The sequence below is a fragment of the Festucalex cinctus genome, chromosome 8 (assembly GCF_051991245.1).
Source record: "Festucalex cinctus isolate MCC-2025b chromosome 8, RoL_Fcin_1.0, whole genome shotgun sequence".
NCBI lineage: Eukaryota > Metazoa > Chordata > Actinopteri > Syngnathiformes > Syngnathidae > Festucalex > Festucalex cinctus.
In genome coordinates this window covers 22,572,780-22,600,588 of record NC_135418.1, presented here as the reverse complement: position 1 = coordinate 22,600,588, position 27,809 = coordinate 22,572,780, and the positions used below count along the sequence as shown (strand labels likewise).

General features: G+C 42.3%; 1 protein-coding gene across 1 annotated transcript; it reads right to left on the bottom strand.

Moving 5' to 3' along the window:
• Nucleotides 1–164: 164 nt before the first annotated feature.
• trim62.1 (tripartite motif containing 62, tandem duplicate 1) lies at nt 165–27,337 on the bottom strand. Its single transcript, XM_077529671.1, has 6 exons — nt 27,181–27,337; nt 25,182–25,711; nt 10,332–10,427; nt 6,482–6,738; nt 5,017–5,132; nt 165–3,039 (listed from the first exon to the last, which is right to left on the bottom strand). The coding sequence occupies exons 2-6, from the start codon at nt 25,587–25,589 to the stop codon at nt 2,489–2,491; spliced, it is 1,428 nt and encodes a 475-aa protein (XP_077385797.1). The 5' UTR covers nt 25,590–25,711; nt 27,181–27,337; the 3' UTR covers nt 165–2,488.
• Nucleotides 27,338–27,809: the final 472 nt, after the last annotated feature.

The window sequence follows — 27,809 nt, the reverse complement described above, 5'->3', positions numbered from 1 at the left end:
CCTCATAATCCTCTGCTTTTTCCTTGACGTTTGTGTCATTTAGTAAAACAGCTCGCCATAATCCAGGCCGGAACCCTCACGAGTCTTGTGAACTCCGCCGACGCAAGACACTGACGTTCAAAAAGTAGGCAGAGAGGTGATGAAAACGACAGCCAGACAGAGGATGATTTCAGCAGTCATTTATTGTACATTAAAATAAGTTTCGCCACAAGTTTCCAGCAGCGCGCTGGAGTGCTTCCAAGTCGATGGGAGCACAGCGGCCATCGTTTACGGACACAATCGTCAAAGTCAACATCGTCATAAACAATTGGGAGTTTTCCGTCAACCCCGCTGCTTCCGTACAACAATTTCACTTTAAATATTGAAACATAAAACGCTCGACGGTGACGTCAATGAGGTGGTCGCCAACGTGTGGGGGCTCAAAATTCCCAACCTTTCAGTTCCGGCGTCCTGATTGGCCGAGCCCGTGTTGGTTTTTAAAGCAGACGAATAGATTGTCCTCATAAAAAAAAAAACGGAACCCTGACGGATCGGTGCAAATCAATAACAACCAAAAAAAAAGACAAGTAACATTCCCAACTTTGTCGATCGGACCCTTGTGGTTATCTGAAGGCGCAATATGACAAAAAGGACGTAGGTTGCCAAAAGGAGGTCCAGATGGGCGTAATGAAGGACAACTCACACTGGATTCCAAATGCCCACACACATGCGCGCGCACAAATGAGCCATCATGCTCGATTTGGCGGCGGGACAAGAAGGCTCTTAGGACTCGTGTACACATGTGCCGATTAAGCTTGGTGCACGTGTCGCAATCATCGGTGATTTTGTCACACGGATTAAGCGGTGATATCTCACCACTCACCCGTCATCCGCTCGGAGTTGTTTTTGTATAATTACGTCAAAAACCACATGGGAAGGATAATGTCGAACCATAGAACTGGAACCGGAACTCTGACAAAGAAAAGGTTCTGGTGGCTCAGTGCAATATGAGCAACTCGTTAAATGTCACAAGGCTGAACCTATAAAGCACCATTAACGTGTTCCTGTGCTCTCTGGGCGAGTGGTTTGACTTTATTTCACTTTTTATAGTTGGTATGATACACATTTGATAGTGCAACAAATCAATTGGCTTTATATTCGTTCCTGTGGAGAATTTACGGTTTGAAAGGAGAATAACTTGAAGTCAAGCAGCATACAGGGGATCCTCAGTTCAACTTCAAGGTTGTGAATGTCATGCAATGAACTACTTGGGGCAAGAACACATGCTCAGTAATTCACGTTTTTTGTTTGACTGTTTTGTATTCATGGGTTAGGAATGTTTTCCTTACAAATAATTTGTGTAATTATGACTGTCCGTCTTCCACCGAGGGGCAAACATTTGCAAAGGTTACAAGTAAAGTTTCCTAAACATTCTCTAACCAGTTTTAATGATTTTGCTTGTGGCAAGGAAGTTTTGCAGATGTTCAAAATTTCCTTGTGACACGAAAAACAAAACTGTTAGAGAACCATTACAACTTTTTAGAGAAAGTTTATTCTCTAAATTCTTCTCTAAACAGTTTTGTTTTTCTTGTCTCAAGGAAATTTTGAACATCTTCAAAAATTTCTTTGCGACAAGAAAAACCAAAACTGTTTGAGAATGTTTGCAAACCTTGAATGACCCCTGATGGTGCTTGTATTCGCTATGTTCAGCAATACTCACAAACATTCGCCCCTCAGTTGGGTACAAGCTTAAAGGGATTTGCACAGTTTAGTGACAGACTACACCACATTCCCACTTTTATCTACCAATCCCGGTCTCCATCGTAAACTGAGGACTTCCTGTATGTGAAGCCATCATACAAACGTCACATGTACAAGTGCGCCGTATTTTTCCCCCACAATTAGCAGCATCATTTTCCAGTATGGACACCAGACATGAAAGTGCAGACAGAGACGGTGGGCGACATGAGTGAGGTTACCAAAAAAAAAAAAAAAAAAAAGGTGCAAAATTCCATGCCACTGAATGGCGAACAATCCAAAATGGAGTGCACATTTCAAGTCAGCTGGTGTCAACTTGTCTCCATTTTGTGACTCTTTCGGTGACATCAGCCAAGTCCCAGAAGGGGAAAACAAAGAAAAGCGAGCCACAATTGGCAGCCTGTAATCCGCTTCCCAACCAGTCAGCTGCGATCGGCTTCACCTTCCCTGCCACCTCAACAAACAACATAAGCCAAACAAAATGGATGATCACAGCCCGATTTCACCTTTTGCCTCCATTTTGTGATCCCTTGAGCGACAGCCGTCACAAGTCAGACATGAGTCAGGCTCGAAAAGGAAAAAGAAAAGAAAGAAGAAAGACGACAGCTTTCTTGCCACTTTTAACAGCACAAGTGTGAGAAAACGGAAGATTGCGGCCTAATTTCAACCCTGCCTCCATTTTGTGTTGGATCTCAAAAGGAGCAGACAACACACCACAAACGCAACATTTTCACTGGACTTCGCGGCTCTCTTAAAGGCGCACGGTGTTAATCCGCAGAGGCTGCACGTTCTTGCCGTTGGCGTGGCTCTGACCCGGGCTGAAGTACGGGAAGACCTTCATGGGGAATTTCTCGCGGTAGGTGTAGAGCCAGGACATGTCGTCGGCGTTGTAGAAGATGAGCAGGCCTTTGGGGTAGTCCAGGTACACGCCCACCTTCTCCAGCTTGCTCTTGACGTTGAGGCGGGTCCAGGGCTCGGTGCAGGCGCTGTACTGGTTGCCGTCGTGCATGACGATGCAGTAGAAGCCGCGGCCCGGCTGGATCTGGATGCTGCCCTTGCGGCTCACCGCCTCGCTGGCCACGCCCATCATCCACTGGGTCTTCTCCGACACCATCACCTCCCAGTAGTGCACGCCCGACGCGAAGCCTTCGGCGCCCAGGACCGACACCTCCACGTCGAAGCGCCGCGGCGAGTCCTGCAGCGGCTGCGGGTGCAGGTTGCCGTAGGCCACGATGGTGCAGTCGTCCGACAGGATCAGTCTTTGGTGGGCTGTGATGGGGTCCAGTGTCAGGGAGGCGGGGACTGACGAGTCAAAACAGAAGGGGGGAGTTCAGAATTCAAGTAATTGTCTTTGCTCCTGTTGAAGAGCTCCCCCAACAGTTTATAGGGAAAGTCAACCTTACACATTTCTTGACAATAATGTGTTATATGTGACCTCACTAGTCCAAACATGACATTCTGATTAATATTACATTTGTGGAATATGAGTTATCCAGTCGTTTTTACCCATCTCAGGGGGCGGCCATTTTGCCACTTGCTGTCAACTGAAGATGACATCACAGCTGCTCAGGGCTCAGGCAACAACCAATCACACCTCACCTGTTTTCTGAAGCTGAGCTGTGATTGGTTATTGTTGGCCGGGCAACAACAAATCACAGATCATCTGTTTTCTTAAGCTGAGCTGTGATTGGTTGTTACCTGACACTTGAGCAACTGTTATGTCATTTTCTGCTGGTTGCAACAGAATAGAAGACAAAAGAATAAGCTAAAAACTAGTTTTGTTTTTTTTTTAATCGTAATTTAACGCATGCCTTTAATAATTAATTTATGGTTAATCCCAAATTAATCACACATTTTATCCCACCCCTCCAGTTTAAATTACACTACTACATCACAGCTAAGGCTGTTTGAATGCGCTATATACATAAAGATGACTTGACTGTGATCTTAAACAGAAAAGATAAAAATGCAAGTCTTTATAGTTTCTCATACTTACATTGCCAACTACATGCCTGGCGTGCGACTACTGCAGGTCTGTGTGAAGGGAGGATCATTCAGACGAAAAAAAAAAATCCTTACCGACGCAGGGGAATGAGGTCTGTGAGTGCGGGGGGATGATGAGTGCTGATTATATGATGTTTACGCTGTAGGGAAACATTTCCCCGCTATCGTTTTGATCGCAAGTGCACCCCAGCAAAAGATGCCTTCTCTCTTCAGTGTAGGGAACTCACAAAAAGAAGAAGAAAAAAAAAAAACGTCAACATTGCGGGAGCCGGCAGAGGCGATCATGGAGTGCGCTCCAAGCTCAAAGATGACTGATGGCTTGTTATTGTGCGGCATGCCCACCTGGCAGCTTCATTTCGACACAGTTGCTTTTAGTGCTAGCTGCTGTGTGAAAATGTTGCTCAATTTTGGCAAGACAAGAGCAAGCAGAAACGGAATGTGGTAACTGATGGAATGGGAGCCGATGCTAGGTGGAATTTCCTGCTCCCAAGTTGGCTAACAGTGGTCAGGTTTTGGAGAGAAACATCATTTCTTACTTTTGTCAGAGCATTTTTTTTTTTTTTTTGCATTTTTCCCCCCCAGTGTGGATGTTCTGTTTTGCATGAACAAGACAGAGATCAACAAGTTCACCTGGCAATATTCCTTTATGAAACAGTATTAAATTTGCCAGTTGAAATTTACTTTTCTCGCACCAGATTACAGACCAATAAATGCCCAAATTTGTGTGCCGGACTTTTTGTGACAGCTTTAATTTTGTAAAAAGAGGCTAGGTTTAAAAATAGCAAAGTGAAGTGGTTGGCATCCAGCCGACGGACAAACTGGAGCCTTTGCCACTTGTGAGATGCGGTCGGTGTTTGTTACAGCCATTAAAGATTCACAATCCAAATCGTGTGTTGTGAGAGGCACGCGGGAGTAACAAACAACAGCCACATGCTGAGCCTTGTGGTGAGAACGGCGCTTTGTTTGGAGCGGCTAACCAAACGATGGATGGCGGATGACGGGAGAACGTCTTTGTCTCGTCTCTGGCAAACGCCGCCTGATGGATTGGAACCAATTGTTCCAGTTGGCTGTCAGTCGAGGAAAGAAGGGGTAAAAAAAAAGAAAGCCTGGCCTCCCGTTTGCTGGCAGCAGGCTGAAATGGGAGGACTGACGGAAGGACTAACAAAAATTTGAAATTCGGAAAAAAGCATTGTCGTCTTGTGCTTCTTTATGCTACTTATGCAGTTAACAGCAACATTTACTTCAAAACCTCACAGTCCTTTTCCCTTTGCTTACCTGGAGAGATATCTTGGAAGAGCGACTTCCAGATGGTGTACTGCAAAGGCCCCATGTACTTGGACGTCGGGAAGTCCTCATAAGTCAGATTGGTCTCGTGGATCTTCCCTTTAATCCTGCGACAGAAAGAGATCAATGGCGGTCTCAACCCGCTCAATTGCCTCGAGCTAATAACGGAGCGCCTCGCTCGACACTGGGTGATTAATCTTGCGCGTCGGTGAAATGCCTCGCCGTTATTAGCATTAATTGACTTGAGTGACTGAATGAGGTTAGATGATGATCTCAACTCCTGTAGGACCTTGTGAGTGGGTTACTTCTTGTGCTGAAATCGGGGGCACGACGAGATTCGGCATGATACAGTCAGGCGTGACATAAAAACCTTGTACTATTCGTAAAGACCTGGTACATACAATACTAAGGGTGTGCCATCTCTACAATAAAAGATGATTCAGTACACTTTACATATCTATTTTTATCTTTATAAGTAAAATATTCTTTAAATGAATTAATGATTTTAAAAAAAAGTATAATTAAATATAAAAAAAAGTCAGTCCAAATTTGTAAGTTGTAAGAAAAAAAAAAAAAAAAAAAGAAAAAAAAAAGAGATGAAAGGTAGATGAAAAATGTTTTTAAAAAATGCTTAAAAATGTCCAAAAAGTGAACATAAAATGTCCAAAAAGAAAGAGGAAAAGCAAAAAAATTATCAACAAATGTCAGTTAAATCGCCCAAAATGTCAGAGAATTGAATGAACAAGGCAGAAAACATTTAAAAAGTAACCATAAAATGTCCAAAAACAAAAGAAATCACGAAAATTACCACAAAATTGCCAAAAATGTCAGAAAATTGATTGCAAAAAAGGCAGAAAAAAAATTCAGAGAAATGGCCAAAAAAGGAGGCAGAAAATTAGCATAATATGCCCATAACATTGCCAGAAATGCCAAAAATTTGACAGAAAGGCAGAAAATTCTAGAAATTAAGTATGGAAAAAAAAAACGGAAGAGGAAAGGTAGAAAAAAAAATGAATCACTACATATTGGATGCCGCTGTCATATGTTTGTGTTCTAGTGCAGCTATAATTAGGTCTCGGGCCCTCAGTACATTAGATTATTACTAACACACAGTTTCCTTCATCACAATGTTCAAATGTTTTGCGGCTCCAGAGTTTTGGTTATTTATTTGACCTAAAATGGAGGTTTTCGATAGGCAAGTTTGCTGATCTCCGCACTCGGCTCAATAACTAATCTCATGCATCAAGATATTTATACAGTTCAATGAAATTGTCCTCTATGAACCCTCCCAGATTATACGTGACAGCTGCTTTTCGGGGACTAAAACACCATCTGTGCAAGGATTATCGGAACTTGTCACACAAATCACTATCAGTCCAAAAATGTAAAGTTTTGTCAGGAGTTACCATCAGATAGCTCTTAATCTCGTCCTTCTGATAACGCCGACTTGCCTTACCTCTCGGATGTGACGGCCACCCCCTCAAGGAAGTCGTGGCGCCCCGTCTCGTTGAGGCGCTCCTGCAGGATTTGGATGCCCTCCTTGACGTCACGCAGCTGCTGGCTGTAGCGCTGGATCTTGTGCTCAATGTCGGTGAGCTTGCGCGCCGTATCCATCTCCAGCTCTTCCAGCATCGTTTTTTGACGCTCGCGCAGGAAGCGGTGAAGGCGCTCGAAGGCGTCGCCGATGGTGGCACGGAGACCTTTGGCTGAGGACTGTAACGGAGACACAAACAGTAGCTATATACAGAAATTGTGTTTAAAACATTTTGGTTTTTTTTTTCCCCTAAGTGAGAAGTGTTATGTGCTGAAGTTTGGATCCCAAAGCGCAGACACAAATAAGATTTTAACTATTTATTTACATCGAGAGGCATGGAACAAACTTGACTAGACGAGAAACAAAGAGTTGCACAGATGAACAGAAGGCAATAATCTGCCAAAACACAATTCTCAGACTGCACTTACAGTCAATCGATCTGATTGGTTGTAGCAAGTAAAGGACTACAGAATGACATCACATAGGTCCAGACATCAACTAAAGGATTAAAAATTAACATCACATAGCCCAAAAGTAGTTGAAACTAGATGATGGTTACATCAGTTCAAAACAGACACTTGACCTCAACCTTAACAGGTCATTAACTCTAACTCAGGGGTGTCAAACATACGGCCCGCGGGCCGGATCAGGCCCGCATGTGGGTTTAATCCGGCCCGCGAGTTGATTTTGTAAAGTTAAAAAAAATAAATAAAAAGAATGTAATGACTAATTCATCAGCCGGCCACAATCGAAACATACAAATTTGTCCTCAGATGAGTAATGCAACTTGAACGGGGAATCGTCATCCTGGATGTCTTTATTTTGCACTCAACTTAAACTTTTTTTTTTTTTTTTTTAATCATACACAGTCATAAATGTGTTAAATTACTGGTAACACAAATAGATATGACAAGGATTAACGTGCTTATAACATTATTAACACCCATGCAATGCATTCTGGGAACAATATATATTGAAAACAGGTCAATTTAACACGTCCGGAATGTATACCGGCAAAGTGTTGCCGCATTCCATTTGCATCCGTCTTATTTTTCGGAACAATATGATTACAGATGAGCTCCGTAATTTAGGGCTGGTCCACGAAAATATGCGTATCAATTATGGCAATTGTTTTTAAGTTATATACTGTTATTTTCACGATTCGGCCCACTTGATAATATATTTTCCTCCATGCGGCCCCTGAGCTAGCATGAGTTTGACACCCCTGCTCTAACTCAAACTTAACCCAGGCATGACCCCAGACATGACAAGAAGAATGTTGATTATTGTGGTAAGGTTAATTAGGTGATCCGAAAAGGGTCACTCAGCACACCCTGGGTGTGGTTTTCAAGAGCTGCAGAGAATAAGACAGGCTCGAGTCAGCTGAACAGCTGGTGGTAAATCAGAACACTCGATCTCACAGATTTGAGAGATAAAGGGATCTCAAAGAAGAGAATGAGTCATCCGAGTGGCATCATCGCGAGTGTAAGAAGCGATGAGACAAAAAGCAGCGAGGAGGTTGTCAAGTCTAAGCAGCAGGGAAACAAAACAGGATGCTCTTTATTAAATATTTGGTTTACAGATTCTTCCAGGCGGCACGGTGCTCGAGTGGTTAGCACGTCCGCCTCCCAGTTCTGAGGACTCCGGTTCGAGTCCAGGCTCCGGCCTTCCTGGGTGGAGTTTGCATGTTCTCCCCGTGCCCGCGTGGGTCTTCTCCGGGTACTCCGGTCTCCTCCCACATTCCAAAAACATGCATGGCAGGTTAATTGGGCGCTCCAAATTGTCCCTAGGTGTGCGTGTGAGTGTGGATGGTTGTTCGTCTCTGTGTGCCCTGCGATTGGCTGGCAACCAGTCCAGGGTGTCCCCCGCCTACTGCCCAGAGCCAGCTGAGATAGGCGCCAGCACCCCCCGCGACCCTTGTGAGGAATAAGCAGTCAAGAAAATGGATGGATGGATGAGATTCTTCCACTATCTTGCAATGACTCCCAAACCTTTTCATATAAATATTTATATTCATGTCTTTTTATCCACCATGGCTCCATCAGCTCAACTCAGAAGAGAAACTGAATATAAATCCCTCGAGCATCCCACTATCCATTTTCCTACAGCTTGTCCTGTGTTAAGCGTCCCTGGGAAGCGCAGCAGAGTGTGGGCGAAAGACAGACGACACCCGAGTTGGATGACAGTCAACACCTAACGTCACTGAGCGGGAATCGATCCCGCGCTGGTTCCAAGAAATGAGTAACAACACAACACCGACAACGACCTCCAATCTGGACCTTTAGCTGGATACGCACTTCGATTTATTGGATTCTTCTTTGGCCCTCGGTGTCACCCCTTGACAACGTTATGAGGTCATCAGTTTTGGGGTGGGTGTTCACACAGCTGTTGCGCCTTCACGCATTCAGATCATTAGATGCTCACATCTTATGCTTTTCACAGGTTCTTCCTGAGATATTTGTACTACACTAATCCCTGACAAGTACCCTGTAGACATGGACCAGGTGTTCCTCCAAAGTAGTGCCAATGTTGTTTGTTGCACAAAAACTACTTTGTCTCGATACTATCAATCTCTCCTCTGAACTTTAAGATTTAATTACAGTGTCCTAAAAATTCCCATCCATTCCTTAGAGTGGGGGCAGGTATGCTCTCTGTGGGAAGCGCTTAAATGCGGTAATTTGTCAAAGAGTGTGACAGTTATGACATTAGGGCGGTCTGCGTCCCAGCCCTCCTAGCGAGTTGATGAGCGGAGTGGGCGGATGAAGCGGCTCGATGATCAGTCTCGCTGACATGCTGCTGAGGCCCAGCAGAACGTGATGGGACTCAGCAGGTGTCTGGAGCCCTTGGAGACGAGACGATGGCTAACTTTCGGGGCAAGCATGCAATTATCAAGAGAATCCCCCTGTGGGTAAGTGATGAGAGGCACAATGCCCATCCCTCAAATGAAAGACACAAACCTTTTAAAGCAGAGTTCAGCGGCTGCTGTTTTTGCTCCTCAATCTCTTTGCATGCCGAAATAAGCACAGTTGGTCACAATGAGTGCAAAATGAAACAAGTGGCCCTTTTGGCGAGGAAGGAGAAGGCGGAAATACACACACACGTAAAAAAAAAGCAGTTTCCGAAATGCCGCAGAGACGAATGTGGTGGCAGAGTGCAGGGGGGCAAATGGATGGAAATCTAATGCGATTGGGACAATGACGAGTGGAGAGGAACGTACCCCGCAGTTAGGGGCACGTCAACAAGAATGTTTTGGTGTCGCTCTGAAGCGATGCGATACGATGCGATGCTCCGACTTGGCACAGCAGGTGTGCCGAGGCTTTTCGGTCTGGATGTGTGTAGCCTAGTGTAGTGTGTAATAGGAACTGTCAATCCAACTCTTGAAGGAAGACGGGGTTTATTGTGAAAGCATTTACGCTTCTTTCACCCATCGATGAAAGCAAACATCAGTGGACTGACAATGTTCAGATGAGCATCATTCATGGCAAAAAGGGTGTGGGTGGTACATCGCAGGGTTTGCGTTTTTGGCTCAAGTGTCAGGTTGCACATTTTGCCAGGAGAACTGAACAAATTATCAGCTGCTAAGGGATGCTCAGATCTCAAATATAATTCCCCCATAAAGAAAAACTGAAATAGAAATCCTCGTCATCAAAAGACTGATCAGTTAACGTTTTGATATTTTAGCATAGTAAGTTATGTCCGTGATCTAGCTCATATTTTATTACTTTGAAAGCTGGGAGTGCAAGACTAGTGTTTTTTTTTTTTTGGTCAGTACCTTGGTCTCAGTGAGTTGTCTCTGCAAGAGCTGCAGGGCCTCGGTGTGGCCCTTCTCGCTGTCCTGCAGGGTGGCCAGCTGCTCCTTCATCTCCCTCTGCAACACAACCGAATGACAAGCAAAGGCGGGTCAGCGCCCCTGTTGATCAGGCCTAACAGACTAACACCAACGGATAACACCCTTCGTGGTAACATGATTAAACAATCCTTGATTTACTTGTGGCTTGCTCAAATCGTGCCTCCTGGACAGCTGCACGGAAATGCTAATGAGCCATTTCAGCTCAACTACATCCTGCTCTGTTTATCCAACTTGGTATTGTTTGTTGTTCTTGCTCGCTCCGCTTCGGCACAGATTCAAACCCACAGCTACAAAACACGGAATGCAGACGGAGAGCTAAGACATGAAAAGATCGCATGAAATCACCGGGGACGTCTGGTGGCGTCAGAGTAAAGTGGGTCTCCTCTCTTGTCGGGGGGCTCACGCTGGTTCTGCTCAGCCCTCCTCGGGTCTGCTCACGCAAGGAGCAAGACTCTGTGGGAGGCCGGATGGGGCTGCTGTCACAAAGAATGCAGGTTTATAACAGATCCCGTAAGCACTAAGCACGCACTGGGGTGAGCAGATGTTCTTTCGTTTTGTTTTTTTTGTTTTGTTTTGTTTTAAATTAGTGCCTGGTTTATGTTGTTTGGCTCAGTTTCATGTTAAGTCTTATTAAGTCAGATTATGGATTCCACTTTGCTGGTTGAATGGTTTTATTTTAATGCTGAACTGGGATGAAAATTGGTACACTTGACCATCATCCACTTCCTCTGTCTATCACACGGGTGTCGGCCCATTTCTGATGCAATTTCTCAGAAGTGCGGATGTCAGAAAATGGAGCAGCATACCATCATTTTGCCAAAAGTCTACGCATAAGAGTGGCAGGTGTTATAGCTGTAAAGCGTTGTGAACACTTTTCGCTCTGCCTTTCAGAGTGCCCACCTGCCTCTTAGCAAAAATGAATTAATTAACGGGCACATCAGTGATGTCCATGTCAGCATCTTTTCATGAACTGGTTCTAATTCCGGGCGAAACAAATGGAATAAATGCAAGCGTCATCGAGTTCATATTCCACAGTTGAGGTAATCATGCCGCCTCGCCGCTTTGCTCGGGTGTCACCACACTTGAACACCTACGGCAGCACAAATCCCCCAAATGGAGCTGTCAGGCAACTGGGAACTGGGGGGGAGGAATCATTGAGGTACTCAGCTGAAATAAATACGAGAATACATCTCTGCTGACAGAGGAAAAACCATAACAATTTAAAACATCGAATGGGACGTACGCAACAGGGGGACCGAAAACACACAAGCTATTCATTAGTGTGTGATGGAAACTCCCTGAGCTCAAGCTCTTGCTACAAAATGAGGCCAAAAAACGCTGGCTGACGGCTGTTAAAAGGATGCTGAATTTCTCCTCTCAAGGACATGAGGAGCGGGAAACAAACGGCTGCTGTACATGATGGGGCGGGGTGGCGGAGAGCGTGACTCTCCATGTTAATGATGGCAGTGCGGCAGCTGACGGACTGACCGAGAAAATGTGCTCCTCTGCTATTATGTTGAGCAACGATGAACCGACTGGTACGGAAACGCGCAAATGACTGGAATCTATTAGATAACTGATTTTTTGTTTTTTTATTTTATTTTTTGACACAACTCCACTTTTACCAGCAGGTAAGAGCACTTAATAGTGGATATAGCCCCCACAAAAATCCAGGCAGGTCATGTGTCTTATTCATTGCTTACACCTCGGGGTGCCCTGAAATTGGAGATCATCAACCTTGGCTTTGCAACCTGGCCACCACAGTCTGGATGCCAATGGAACAGAATTTTTAAGATGTCTAAAAGTAAACTAAAATATCAATGACAAGATGCGATTTTGCGTCTATAATTCTTTATTACATGAAAATAAAAAAAAATAGATTGAACACACACCTCCTGAATACAAGGATGAGCAAGGATGAGCAAAACTGGTGGGTGAGTTTATTTTTAAAGGTCAGCTGAAAATGTCCAAACTGACCCTTGAATGACAGCTTTAAGCCTAAATGACAGACCTCCTGTGTCTTTTCTAGCTTTTTTTGTGAATCTAATCATGATATACCTCAGTACCAAATTTAATGTTTCAAAGTAAAACATGCTGCGGAGGCTGAGCTTTTAAGGAATAATTCAGGGAGTTCAGCTGGGCTTTTATCATTTTTACTTTTAGCAAAGCCAATTTATTACAAGTGTCCATATTTTTTAGGCAAATGTCAAATATGGCAAATGTCTTGGGTACTTTCAACATTCATCTCTCGTAAATTTGCTGGAAAGGATATACAGCCTGCAAAGTTGGTTTCATTGTTGCATTGTCTAAACCACGTTGAACTCCTCATGCATATATTGCAAGGCCTCCACTCTTCCATAAGGTGCAATTGCATAATCCTCTAAGTCTTCTTTGTGCTATACAAGAAAAGCCCTCCAAGTGGCCGACAGACATTTTCTTTGGTAGCGCAAAGCTCTCGAGTTTTATTATGACACGTGCACTAGGAATCGGATCTGAAGTGCTGGCGCACTGCAGATGCCTAGAGAAAGATAAAAAGCAGGTGCTGAATCCTAAAAGGGACATTTGTGTTTGCCTCGTTTGTGTGTGTGTTTTGGTCTAGCGCTGAAGGAAGTCTCTCACCTGTCTGTCTGATATAGTAGGAGTTAGTCTGACATGACATTTTCCCAGCATGTTAGCTTGCAGAAAAGGGCAAAAATATAGAGCTAATTTGATCCTGCCAACCACGCTTGTACTGAAATTACAGTTGGTATAAGTAAAACTCTGGATGGGCGCTTGATTCTATAAGCTAAGGCTGAATATCTATGACTAAAGTGGTTTACAAAAAATAAAAAATAAAACGAAAACTAAAAAAAAAAAAAAATCTGATATTGACCAGTGACTCTGAAAAAAAAAAAAAAAAAATCTAATGTGAGACAACTTACACAAGACTAGGGGGAAACCCCCCCCCACAAAGATACTCTTATATTTATGTGGATGACAGTAGCAGTTAGCTTCCCTAACTATGGCTATTCCGATCTTCATTAGCTTTAAAATATTCATACCAGCGGGACCACGGGACTGGCGGAGAGGAACAAGCGCAGCGGTGCGAAGCAAAGCTTCATCTTTGTCGCCAAAACGTTATGTCCAATAATGCGCGGGCAACAACTGTGTGATTATCAGAACTTTATTTATATCACAACATGAAGTCACGCAACATCGGCTCACTTGTGTTGCTTTACAACACTGTGTTGAAACATTCGCCGCAACACGACATACGGCCACACTAACACCGGGAGCACAGTCACTTGCAAAATATGCAAAGCTTTCCTGAAATATAATAAGAACACAAGTGAAATATATTTTTTTGGAGCCTGGCTACGATATCCGTTATACAATACTACGGAACATAAGGTTAGGCGGGCTGTCTCGAGAAACCTATGTTCTGTGTAATAAGGAGTCATAGTTTGTTTTTTAAAAATCATGTTTTCATTTTTGTCGGCCTGTCGAAATGCATCTTTACGTGAAACTGGTCTGTATACTGTGCTAAAAAAAATGTAAACAACACAAACACAACAGAATAATGGCGCAAGATAATTGTTTCAAGACATTCGATCTGTTATTGCGAAAGTCTGTTTTTGCCATTTCAGTTTAAAATGTTTCTCTAGCATACAAACAGGAAGATTTATCTGTATTGCTCCATTTACAACCCGACTACATCGTTGTTAACATAAGATTAAGACATGCATTCCTTTACTTATTTGTGCTTTCTTGAGGCGATTTTACCAGGATGAGAAGCAAAAGCTGAACATTGTCAGATTGGATCATTTTGTGTTTTGTATGCGTGACACTAATCATGTAGTCCTTCTCAGATGAAGGATGTCAATTTCAAGACTCACCGTCATTCTCTGCTCCATGCTGAAGGGCTTTATTCATTATTTATAGCGTCTGAAAGTGCACGCTTCCCTGTGGCCCTGCATTAAAAGCCAACACAAATCCCTCTAACCGTCCATACTGATGCCAGCTTTATTATTCTCCCCGGCTCCCTCAGGATATATAGGAGAGCGTTGGGTCAACATGATGAAGAATCAAACAAAGTATGCACTTTCACCAACGTAAATAATGATTTTTGAAAGCCTCCAGGATTGAAAATGTGCTCGAAATATTATCTGACATCCCAGGGACACAATTCCCATATGCATGTTGACCAAAAGATGAGTACTGCAAAATTCGCACACCAATAGGGCATGTTTTTTTTTTTTCTCCTAGTATGGAAAAAGTCCAAAGTTTGACAAGTTTTAGACAATAATAAAAATATTGTAATTCTTTAGGTAAAGTACATATATAGATTTTTTTTTATGTGGCAATACTGTGATATTATTACATTTTCTTATCATTTGCGGTAATCTCTAATACCACCCCAGGCGGTGACATGAGCGACTTTGCAGAAAGAGGTGGCGATGACAAGAGGTGCGATAGCGGCCTCTTGCAGTCATTTGTATATAAGCCATGCATCATGCAAATGATGACTTGGGGGGGTTCTGATGCTCGCCTTCATGGAATGAGGACGTTCACGCTGCATGCAAATGCAACTAACTGGAATAACTAAACAAAACAACACGGCATGCCAGTTTAAATATTTTTTTTTCCATCCCTCGACTGTAAGGAATTATTTTTGAACTACTGAGGAAGTTGAGCCCCTTTCACACAGCCTTTTTCCTCATGTCGACACTGAAACGGAATGGTGTGTTGACGTCATCTAAGTATAAGATTGTGGGATGATATTTCGCTTTGAAAAAGCGCACATAGTTGCGTCAATTTCTCGCCTTCACTGGGTTTTGTGCAAGAGGTTGAACTTGTGAGATCTGTTCCTGCAATTTTGGAGATCTCTGTGCGTAAAAGAGGTTTATGACACTGTCATGGAAATCTACCAAATAAATGGCGGTGAATGCAAAAGCAGCATCTGGTTCATTATCCAAGGGCTCAACAGGACTGCCAGAAAGGTTCTAGAATCAATATAAAAAAAGATCATCGAGTATCTTTAATGTACTGTAAGTGTGAGACCAGCTGCAATGTTAGAAGAACTATATTACTGCATTATGTGTAGTGTTCTTTGCAATTTCTCCCCCAAGTGCCCAACACCCACCTGGCAAAGATATAAAGCAAAAATTACAAATACTGCCACAGCAGACACTCACATAGCTGTCGTGTGACAGCTGCTGTGTTAGTCAGCACTTGTATGTTGCATTATTTAAACAATTTCTCAATTTCAACCATTTCCAGTATAACACAGTTAAATTACATTTAAAGGATGTAATCTAATATATTAAATTCATACGTAAACAGATTTATCGATCGGTTTCTGAGCATAACAGTGTCAACATCTTGGCTCTCGTTTTGCTCATGCTGGATGTTTATTTTCTCCAAACAAACAACTGAAGAGGTGGCTGGGTGAAGTCCACATGGAGATGAATGCACAACACAACACTTTCATCTCATTGCTCACACTCGGAAAACAAGCCCTGAAAATGACCCTGCGATGTGTTTGACTGCCAGAGGAATTTCACAACAACCCAATGACTGCCAGCAACATCTTTTTTTTTGTTTTTTTTTTTTGTAAAGCCTCTTAGGATTAGTCAGACCTCTAGTAGTCAGCATGTTATTAATATAAAACCATGTAGAATGTGTCAGGAACACAAATCACCCGGTGTGGAAGCGTGCTGCTGCTTCGGCCTGATGGAATGAACTCAGCCAAGGAGTCATTCTGCCTTACATGTGAGCAGTAAGCAGGCCTCCGTGGCCACTAAAAGAGCTGACCAAATTAAGTGCACGTCTGGCTCTCTTATCACTTGGTTCCGCCAACAGTCAATACATTTTTTGGAATGAAGTCACACTGTAAAATAACACCACAGCAGCCTACAGTCAGTTATGTTATCATGTGATAACTTTCACTCATACACAAAAGGAACATACTTTTTTTTTTTAAAATACAGATATGGGTTGCAGTCATGTGTTACTATGGTATGACTACTACTAGGGGGCTGCACCTGAACGAACCCCCCCACTAGAATAAAGGGTAACTGCACATCCACTGGTGGCACTGGTGATCTCATTCTTGGAGTGTGCGCAGGGAGTACTGGATCTAAGGTGTATTTCATTTTACTTTTTTGCAACAAACCCATAAGAGACACATTGGAATATTATTTAATGGTGATACAAAAAGATTGAGAGACTTGAAAAAAATGTGAATAAAGTCATTCTTTGTATTAAGTTAATATTAATTTATTTCTTTTTTGTTTTATTTAATATTAATAAAGGCATAATGTTATGATGCATAGGTATACTATTCTAAAAAATTTTTTAGACAATATTTATAATCACAGTGGAGCCTTAGGAAAAGTTTTCTTTTTCCTATGGGGGGCATAACAAAATAATTAAGAAGCACTAATTTAGAACGACTTCATTGTATTTGCCGCATTAGTAGCACATTTGTACCAGCTACCACGACTCATAGGCGATTAATTAGCACTTACAGCGGGAGTTCATGATAAGATGCTGCTTATATTAAACTGCAGCACAAATTTGGACTGATGCTTGAACCATATCCACGCTGGAAGAACTGCCTCGTGCTCACATTGCAGCAGGGAGGCTCATTTGTTATACAGTGACACTTAAGCAATAAGTCCCAGCCTCCGCTTATTAGCCTGACCATCAACCTAAATGGGTATGGGTACCTAATGGCATTATGGGTAATAGGAAACAAAGTGTTAGGGACTGTAAAGCTTGGCGCGCAGCAATTAGTGACTCCAGCTACAGCATCAACAAATACATGATATTGCCAAAATTATACATTGACCTGCCTTGTCTCACATATGAAATGAAGTGACACCCCATTCAATATGACATCAGTGTACCTACCTTTTTTGTAAAAGGCAGAATGAAACTTTTTTTTTTTTTCCCCTGGTGAAAGGACAGGGACTATTCTTTCATTTGGTAGATTCAGTGTATATATAATCATTGAACAAAATATCATGTGGGTCAAGCTATTAGATATCTTTTGTGTTGGTTCACATTTGTGCGTGTTTACCTTACGTGATAACTTAGAGGAAAATAACAGTGCCCCTTCCAAGTCTGTTAATTAGCCCATCACTGCTCTCGCTTACAGTGACAATTTCCCTCTGATTCAGCAGATAAGATCAGAGTGAAAACAAGAACGTGGGAGTGCCCCGAGCTGTGCCAGAGTCATTCGGTGTTACTCTGCAGCAGGATTTGAGCTGGAAACACAGGTTGGCCGGCAAATAGAAATTGGCCATCACTCCCCCAGTTCAACAAAAGAGACGTTTAACAGGTAAACAATCTTTGGCTTCAATTGAGGAGGAGGCGCTTGGGCGACTGGGCGCTCGAGTGAAGACTTTCAACACAGCAGCTGGTCAAATTAAATCATCTGCTGCAAATCACAGGGACGGTGGAATTACAGCAGATTACAGTCCGGCCATGCCCACTGCCAGGGAACAACGGGCTCTAATCTGTTTTAATTCCCCAGCTAATCAAGAATTCAACAGTGGTCCCACATTCCCAAACAAAACTTCAAAGTGACATGATCAAAACTCACAGGATACATATTTATACCCGTCACTTGACAGGCCTGTCCGCCTCAAAGGGAAGCAGAGTGAAAGCAACATCTTCCGCTGTCTGCTCACATGCATTTAATGTCATCTGTGTGCTGCTTTCACTACTGATCTGCATCACATTACACGGAGGAAAGGCCTCAACACTAAAGCCTCGCTTGAAGCTGTGGAACTTTAAAAGGACCGCACTTCCTCTTTCAATTACTCAGTCCACTGGGAAGCACCATGCTTCCAATTGTTATATCATTACAAAGAAAAAAAAAATCACCCCAAAAGTGTTATATTTTTGGAGTTCAACCAACATATTCTGGAAAAATATGACTCAAAAAGTCTTGGATGTTAGATGTAACACATCGAACCAGGCAATAGCAAATCTTGTGAGACTTCAGCTCACACTGTCACGAGAAAAAAAATCCTACCAAAAAGCACCTTTTTACTGTGCCAACGATGCGAGTATTGAGCAGCAGTGAGATACAACAGATAGACCATTTCAGAAGGTATTAAGTAACAGCATCGCTCTGCAAACATCTTTAAGATTCATTTTACTGCTGTGACATAACCCACGTTTGCATGCGAGTCAGAATGCGCCAGGTTTCATCACTAACAGTAAAAAAAATAAAAATAAATAAATAAATATCATAATTATTGATTGTACTTAACCGACTCAGGAGGTTCCACAGTTTCATCATCATACATTGGTCAGGTGTTGCTTTTAGCACCCTGCCATCTTTTAACCATCAAAGCAATCTTCCGTGCCTTCTATTAAAAACAGCTTTAAGAGCACATGCACATGACTAATGCGCAACGCAACATTTCTAATGCACAACAGATCGACTTCTAACTCTCTTAAGCTAAGTGCGGGCCAAAAGTAATCATCTTAACAAGACAAAACGTTGCCTTTGATGGATGCGATACCAGCTCTACTTTCTCAAATAAGTACTTTCGTTTATCTCTTAATCTACTGATGATACGGGCAGAGATAAACACTATGACCTGCCACATGCATCCTTCGTGTTGTCAGGAAAAAGCACTTGTCCCCGGATGAGATCTTCGGACTTCCATTCCGCTCGTGGAACATGATTTCGCGCAAGAAGAATAGTAGTGCATCTGATTTTTATCCACACTTGAACGAGAACCAATTCTGAAACTCCATGATTTTGTTTTTCCTCTTAACCCTGCCATGGCGCATATCCCCAATTGTGCCATTTGATAGCAAAAGTTCAAAATGTCACACGAAACCATGCAAATGCACCATATAAATCTATCCCTGATCGATGATATATCCATACAGCGTTGTTAACCCAAACAACACCGCCGTTGTGACAGCAATGACTAAATACGGTAGATGAAAGGTGCAGAGACGATTATATGAGGCAACGATCACAGTAAGTCAGTCCATTTCAAATACCATACAACCACACGGCTGCGGTGTCTTTGAGTAAGACACAGATACCCCAAATAGCTCCCCGGGGACTGCAGCAGCCCCCAGCTCCAGTGTGTGCCACTATCAGTGCGTATTCACTGCGATGAGTCAAATACAGAGGTCAAATTTCTTGTATACAGAATGCATGTATGTTACAAAAAAAAAAAAAAAAAAAGATGTTTGTATTTTCTTACTATTTTCCTTATCTGACGTTTACATGCGTCATTTTTTATCTACATTGGCTGTAACGAGTGGTGGCAGACTATATTAAATTAGCTAATTATGTTTACTGTAGGCGTGTGTTTGCAACAGGCACATTGTACTTTATCTTATTTTATTTACTGTTAAATAAGCCCAAACTTTGGACATTCTTCACACTTGTGTTTAAAATCCCACTATATAATGAATATTCCACATCACAAGCAAAAAAAATACAAAAGAAAAAAAATGTGATGCAGTGAAGCCAAGGTAAGTGAACCTCTATACAGTGTCAGACGACGTTATATTTTTCCTGGTAGGTAGGCCGAGTCTTTGCTGCCTGACCAATCTTTTTAATACCGACTCACTGCCTGTGCTGGACAAATGGACTGCCTTGCTAAACAGGTAGGATGGAGATGAACTCATTAGTCACTGAAGGCAAAAAAGAAAAAGAAAAAAGAAACTCTCAAAACGAAGACCGAAAAAAAAAGAAGACTCCAAGCGAACGAGAGGTGAAGCTGCTGGGGAAAAAAGGAGGGCAGGAGAGGTGATGCAAAACCACATGGGTGCTGGGGGCGGCATTTGTGGGTGCCCTTGAAAAGCCCTGACTCATTACTGCAGCGGCACAACCAAGCGTGGTGGCAGCGACAGTCGGGAGAGTGAGCGGCAAACCTGGAAGAACACTTCAAAAAAGGTAATGATGAAGACCGCCCAGCGTGCCGTTGATGCAGGGGGCAGAGATGCAAATGCACTTTCCTATTTCATGTGTCTGGCGGGCTGGTAATCGGCCAACGGGCATGGTGATAATCGGAGATGACATGCAAGGTGCACCTGGATGCATTTCGATGTCAGAACTGCGTGGGTGGGATTCAACACAGCCGTCATTTATGTCTCCAGCAGCATGGGCTTTTTTCTACCACACGTTGGCCTGATGCTCTTATTCTTTAACATGCCGTCCACTGTGCCCATCTACTCTACAAATATGCTCTAATTAACAGTTACCCCCCGCCCCCATCATGCATCTGGTTGAACGCTGCTGTCAAGTAGAGTGTAAAGACTTCTTTAGGGCAGACAGACAGCAGGAGTGCACGGTCACACACATACATACACATGCAACTCTGCAGAGGATCTTTACTACTGTTTTCACCATGCATTACTGGTCCAAATAACTCCTCCTCGTGTAATTGTTAGGGATGTAATGATAACGGCAATATTGTGATATTAAAACTGCCACAATATATAGTCATCATCATGTCACAATATTTAACAGAAGCACATCTGTTTAAAAAAAAAAAAAAAAAGTCAGGTTGATTTCCATTTGTGCAGTTTTAGAACCCTCTGGTGGCTAGTTTTTTGTTGTTGAGCGCAGTTTAATTTTCGCAAGGTATGTTTTGACCCTTCTATGTTTAGAATCCATGCTAATGGTCAGATGAAGGAGAACGTAATATGCTTGTGAACTGAGTCAATATGTGGAAAACTCGATGTGTGTGTGCATTAGCAAGTAAGTGCCTCAATATTAAGTGTTATTTGAGATTTTAGGTGGATTACATGCATTGCAGTTATGTACAAAAGCACAATATTTTTATTTTTATTTTTTTAATTGAGCTCATTTGTTTACAATGGTGTTACCTTTTTTTTTTTATATATATATATATATATATTGCCAACTCCCCATAATATCGAGATATCGTATCGTGATGTTTGGATAGCTTTACATACCTAGTACGGTAATTGTACCAAATTTTAAACGGGTAAACTAGCTAGTTTGGTTGTGCTTTATTGCCAAAGTTGCAAGTTTTTACAAACGCTCATAACTCAGCTCGACAATCTCTTTGCTCTTAACTGAATGTACTGTGGATGAGGAAGGTCACGCCAAGAGGAGATCCATACATCACATTCAATAGGTTGTTACACATTGACCTTCTCCTCATAACGGCATTACTGGATCTGTTCCAAATTCTGGCAGAGTATATTTCATATTTAGAATTCTCACACTGCACTGCCCTGTTTTTTTTTAACTCATTAGCCAGTGTCTTTGGCACACTGGCACAAGGTCACACAGTTTATCATCATACAGCCTACACCTGGTATTGTATCCAAAAAACAAAAAAAAAAACATAGCTGGGAACTTGTATGTTGAGAAATCAGTGCGCGCATGCAGCTGGATGAACGTCTGGCAGATGTGTGCGCACGTATGTGAGCGCTTGTCGTCATGTTGCCGCCGGGAGCGTTTGGAGGCTTGTTTGTGCATCGCAAATTTGGCCGAAGGATGCAAACCAGCGGGAGGTAAAGCCTCTGCATGCAATACGCCTCAAGACCGGAGGTCAGCCGAGTGACGTGCCATGCTAAGGAGATTATAGCCTGCTACAGACCAAGCAAGTGGCCACCAGCAAGCATAACATGCGGTCAACATGTACAAGTGTTCAATGCGGGCGGTCCTCAGTTATTTTAAAAACTAAAGAAATAAACAAAAAAATGAAAAATCTTTTTTTTTATTTTTTATTTGTTATTACTAAATACAAATGAAAACTAACAAACTATCTTTTGTTTACAAAACTGAAAACGGAAACAGACTATAATTTGTTTTCATCTTTGTCAATCAAGTTAAAACATGAGCTAACAACGAGTTTGTTGTTCTTCTTCTTTCTCTTCTTAATGAGGCTTTTACCAGAGTAACCTGAGCAAAACGAGACCTTGGGCTATGTTCTACTCATAACTGAGCCAGTAGAACAACGCCAGACTACATTTTGTTTTGTCTTGGAAGACAGCTTGCGAAAGAAGACTAACAATGACTCACGCCGACAAAGCAACACCCAAACTGTGTCCTAACCTCTCTGTAGCTCATTATGCAGACAGTGTAGACGGCGTGGTTATAATTTCTGCATTGTGTAGTGTCTACAACATGTGCGCAAAGATATTTGTGGCACTGATCATGAAACAAACCAGAATGAGTCAGTGAAGGATGCGCTTGTCGAGAGGGCGATTCAGTGACATGATGATGCAAGCTCACAGCACAGATGGTAATAAAGGACCAATGCTGCACACATCAGTCGTGCTCCCTTGTAGGTATTCTGTTTGCTATGGGTGCTAAATGAAGTTGGATTACCCGGAAAGGTGATTATTTTTTTAGTTTTCTTTAATCAGAAAAGGTTACAGACACGTCCAAATCTCCAAGCACCCCTCAGGTAACCATGTATGACTTTGTAAAATCTGCCCAAAAATTCAAGGTATCACTATACAAATACAACATAAAAAAAGTGTATTTCCACTACATTAATATGGATGTGTGGTGTTTACATGTGATATTGATGTATGATTGCTTGTACTCATGTACGCAGCTGTCCCTTTCTCCAAGAAGAATTAACTTGATTGAAAGCCAGACCATATGACTCTGAGAGCATGTCACTTACTATTGGTGATACGGACAGGAACAAATAACACTGCCAGAGCTCCGCAGTCTGAACATGTAATTCTGGCACTTGAGCGTTGTTGATTGTTTGTGCCTGCAGGCGACGCTCTTAAGCATGCTTCTATCCGACAAGCCGTTCCTATTCACTCGCTGGCTGGCAAGGACTAGGAAACAATAGGAAACCTTGTACAAGCTGGCCACATCATGATGTCAAAATTACTTCTACACGAATAGACCTTCTATAGCTGTGCTTTGGCGTCTTTCCCTTGTAGGAAAATTCCCACATGAAGACACTTGTCGGTCTAAAACTCTCCACGGGACACTGCTTTGTTTCCAGTGCTCATACTTCCTTTCAGCTCCGCAAATCTGGGAAGCCTCCAAGGCTACGGTCAGAATACAAAACGCCAGATTGTTGAAGAGCTTCCGAGCCGCGGGACAAGCTGGTGGAATCCGAGGAAAGAGAAACGCGCCTGATTATATGTCCTGTATCGCTGCACGATTTTCGCCTTTCTCAGGTTGACACGGAGACCGGTTGCCAACGATATTCTCAGTGAAGTCGAGATGAACATGCACGAGGGATGAGCATTTCAATTAATTTCCTTGATCGACTAAGGAAAAAAAAATAATGTTCAATTAATTTTTTTAATGCTGATTTTAATGGGTAATAGAATTTGAAATTTTCCCTGCGAATGGATTTTAATTGTGAATATAAATAAAGATAGTGGAAAATACAATATTATCATAACCCTGACAAAACAACCAGAGCAAGCACAAGTTCAAGTACGGTACGGCGATACCCAGGGCTGGACTGGACATCTGGCATACAGGGCAGGTGCTTCATGAGTGAATGAAAAACAGCTCTGCAGGTTGTGTACTTCACTTAAGTCATTGAAATTCAACTCCACACTAAACAATAGATTGACTACTACGCCAGGCCACAAGTCAAGACATTTTAAGACAAGCACTTACTTTTGACGTTAGCATTGTTTTTAGCTTACCATTCCAAACCGATAAGATTGGCGAAGCATTGTGACGTGACGTCAATTTGAAATGTGACTAACGTTAACTATGACCGTGACTAAATCTAGGCCGTGAATATAAAACAAGCAAACGAAAAACAGTAAGCATGGCAGCAAATGAGCGCGTGACATATATGACGTATTCTTATGCCCCAACTAGTTAATTCCACGCCTTTCTTATAACCTCTTAGGTTCTGTTGTTGTACCATTGGAAACTGAGAACCCCCAGTAATTACGTAAATCAGAAATATGTTTGAGGCATCAGTGTGGCATATTTACTTGGAAAATTACGCTGAAACAAACAAACAAAACAAAAGGGCCATGTTAAAAGAAAATGGAACAAATGTTGCTAATTTACTCGGCGACCCACATTAAACCTCCAGCGAGCTATGACTGGGACCTGGCCCATTCTTTTTGAAGAGCATTCTAAACCATTCTGACAGTTTATTTGGAAAATATACCTGTACTGCATCAGATGTCTTTTCGAAATTCAGTGGAAAGAATCATCTTTCCCTGAGAATGGTGTGTGGGTTGTTTTGTGTGTAAAGGTCATCTCACTGGCTAACAACAACAATATATATTAAAAAAAAAAAAAAAAAAAAAAAAAAAAAAAAAAAAAAAAAAAGTTATAAAATAATGTTTTTATGCAATGTATGTATATATACAGCGCCTTTGTCTAAAGTATTCGATCCTCTGCATTACACCTCCACAAATGCATTGTGTATGGGATTCATACGAACACTATCAAGATATGTTTTCATGCTACATATTGTAGAAGGCACACAAACATCTGCCTCGAGAAGAGAATAAATATTACTCGTTGCTGCTTGGATTTCAGTCAGGTGAAAAATCACAATTTATGGCCCTAAAATGCCTCGAATAAACACTGTGGCCCAGTTTGTGTGTCTCATCCATCCAAGATAAATAAAACTACTCTTTCAAAAAGATATCATTTTCCAATCAGGGGAAAAAAAAAAAAAAGTAACGAGCTGTCACTGTTGTTCACAGCCCATTTTCTGTTCAAAACTCGTTATCAATCATAAATATAGCAGCAACATGTGTGTGTGTGTGTGTGTGTGTGTGTGTGTGTGTGTGTGTGTGTATGCGTGCGCGACCAACCTGGATCTCCTCGTAGGCCTCGTCGATGGTGGTGACCTGGTGCTGCTCGTGGAGCGCCGGTTCGTCGCAGAAGAAACACACCAGGCTCTTGTCGGTGAGGCAGAAGAGCTTGACCTTCTCGTGGTCCTTGCAGGGGTACGAGCTGCGCTGGGCGTTGAGGATGGCGTCGAGCGGAAAGGCCGAGTAGCGCTCCACGATGTTGGACAGCTTGAGGCTAGGCGACAGCAGCGGGTCGGCGAAGGTGCGCCGGCACTCGGGGCAGTCGCGTGAACCGTGCGGATCCTGCCGGCTCCAGTGCTCGGTGATGCACTTGCGGCAGAAGTAGTGCTCGCACCCGAAGCTGACCGGATCCTGGTAGATGCTGAGGCAGATGGAACACAGGAGCTCGTCCTTCAGACAGCAAGCCATTTGCGAAGAAAAGGGGAACGTCGCACCACACTCCGGCGCGCTTTAATCCTGAGTTGTGCGGTTCGCTGCCATGGAAGTGGAACAATTTGGAATCCTTTGGTTTGTTTTTGTTTTTTTAATCTCTGTTAAAAGACAAGTAATAAATCATTAATCATTAACCACAGCAGTTCTTTGTTAAACATTTACCTCCAGTGCAAGTGCAGAGTCATCTAAACGGTCACTGTGTCATTTTCGTCAAAACGCGATAGTGTTCAGTTGGAACGCTACACCGTAATCCATCCCGTAACCTGGCACTAAATTCCACAAAGAAGAAGAGGAACGTGATACAATAAACAAAGGACAACAATGGAGGACATTTTGTGTTCGTTGTTCATGCCATACGGTTCTTCCATTGAACAGAGTAGCAAGCGGAAATTCCCTTTTGACTGCAGTTGGAATGAAACACGTCTCCAAAAACAGAGAGAAGAAAAAAAAAAAAACTTCTTAAGTGGCTTGAATTCCACTTGAGAAGTATTAAACTTTGTTGACTATGTACAATGAATATATCCGTTGACACTGTGCGCTGCTAAGTGCAGTGTGAAAAGGCCTTTATAGTGGACCCCCGCGTATTTGTGGTTCAACATTTAACTTGCACTGCAAGGAAACCAATGAGAATCTGAAGTGCACTCGTAAGTCAAAGCACTCGTATCTCAAGGGACAATGTGTATTAGCATCAATATTCGCAGCGTTTCGTGATTTGCAATCAGGCTCAGTCCCGTTCTTCAACAAATATCCATGTAAATCCTCTCATATGTCCATTAAAATGCAATTTATGTGCATATATCTTTCTGCAAATGCTTAATGCGTGTTTTTAGTTTTCAGTAAAATGCATTTGTTAAGTCAATTTCTGCATGGCTTAGAGTGTTTCTTTCTTTTGAATTCCATTAATATCCAGCCACTCATATTCCCACTCTGATTTTTTTTTTTTTAATAAGTTTATGGAAAATGTCTATAAATATAAATCTAATCTAACTATACTTATAAACAAACATACATAAATATATACATATGAATATATAAATAATTATAGTAAAAATCCCTTTTCAAGAGGGAAAAAGATGCCAGGAATAAAGCGGGAAATGTAATGAAATGAAAACAATATAAAATGTACACCTACCTGTTTGTGTACATGTATTTTAATTTCAACTGTCCACATTCAACCTGCAGTAGCCAACTGACGAGCACCTGCAGTTTCTCCCTGCCGGGGTCGCTATACAACAAGCCGCCTTCCTAAAGTCACCTTTTCGTGGAGTTTATCAGCTTGGCTATATCACAGAAGGTTACACAGCTTTATTCCTTGGCCATATATTCGCCTTTTGTCCGGCTTGTTTGCTCGTGAGCCACATTTGTCAACACGAGCGAGCACCGCAACCAGCAACAGCGGCGAGGGGCGAAGAGATGAGACCGGGACTGAGACCGTTTAAATAGTCCTTTAACAAGCAACACGTGAAGCCGGAAACCTTAAGAGGCAGCATTTAGGGTTAAATGGAACGTAAAGTCGACAATTGCAAATAGCATAACCGGGCAAAAAGAGAGAAAATGTTTGACTTACCAGAAGCCGTTTATGTTGCGGTAACAGCAGCTCCCAGTCCTCGGAGGCAAGTCTCGACCACAACCAGGAAGGAAAGCAACACACAGCGGCAACAGGCGCAACCAACTGGCCGCAAAGACGAGGGGTGGTCGTGGGGCAAATATATTCATAAGAGCTATGTCAAGTCAAGTTCGGCAATTAATATTGAAAAACACAAGACAAATATACAATTATCTTTCTCTGTCAAGTAAATTTGCCACTGCAGTGTCCTCGTGAAATGCTGCTTTTCCAACTATATTCTACTACCACCCCCAAATGGTTGAACATTCCAAATTTCCTCCAGGTTCTCGTCTTCGGTTTTACAGGTAAAAAAATAAAAATAAACATAGTAAGCGAACTGTAATTTACTACATCGAAGCAACGGTTTAACTTTTAAGGCACTTGGGTTGAGATGTAAAATGAGAAATTGAACGTATTTCATGCATATTATGAGTCAAAAAGGCTGCTGTTTCTGCTTTCATCCAGCAAGTGGCAGCATTTTCTTACCAAATGTTTTTACTTTGTTGTTTTTTTTTTGTTTTTTGTATTCACATAGTTGACTCTCGTTTGTGAACCGAAACAACTAAATCATTAGTTATGGGTCTAATTCT

What these genes read in the sequence shown, in the direction of transcription:
- trim62.1 (XM_077529671.1), bottom strand. Translation starts at nt 25,589, where the DNA reads ATGGCTTGCTGTCTGAAGGACGAGCTCCTGTGTTCCATCTGCCTCAGC. An exon ending in GACAACTCACTGAGACCAAG is followed by an intron (nt 6,739 to 10,331) that starts GTACTGACCAAA and finishes TCTCCGTTACAG; the next exon opens with TCCTCAGCCAAAGGTCTCCG. An exon ending in CTTCCAAGATATCTCTCCAG is followed by an intron (nt 3,040 to 5,016) that starts GTAAGCAAAGGG and finishes TTGACTCGTCAG; the next exon opens with TCCCCGCCTCCCTGACACTG.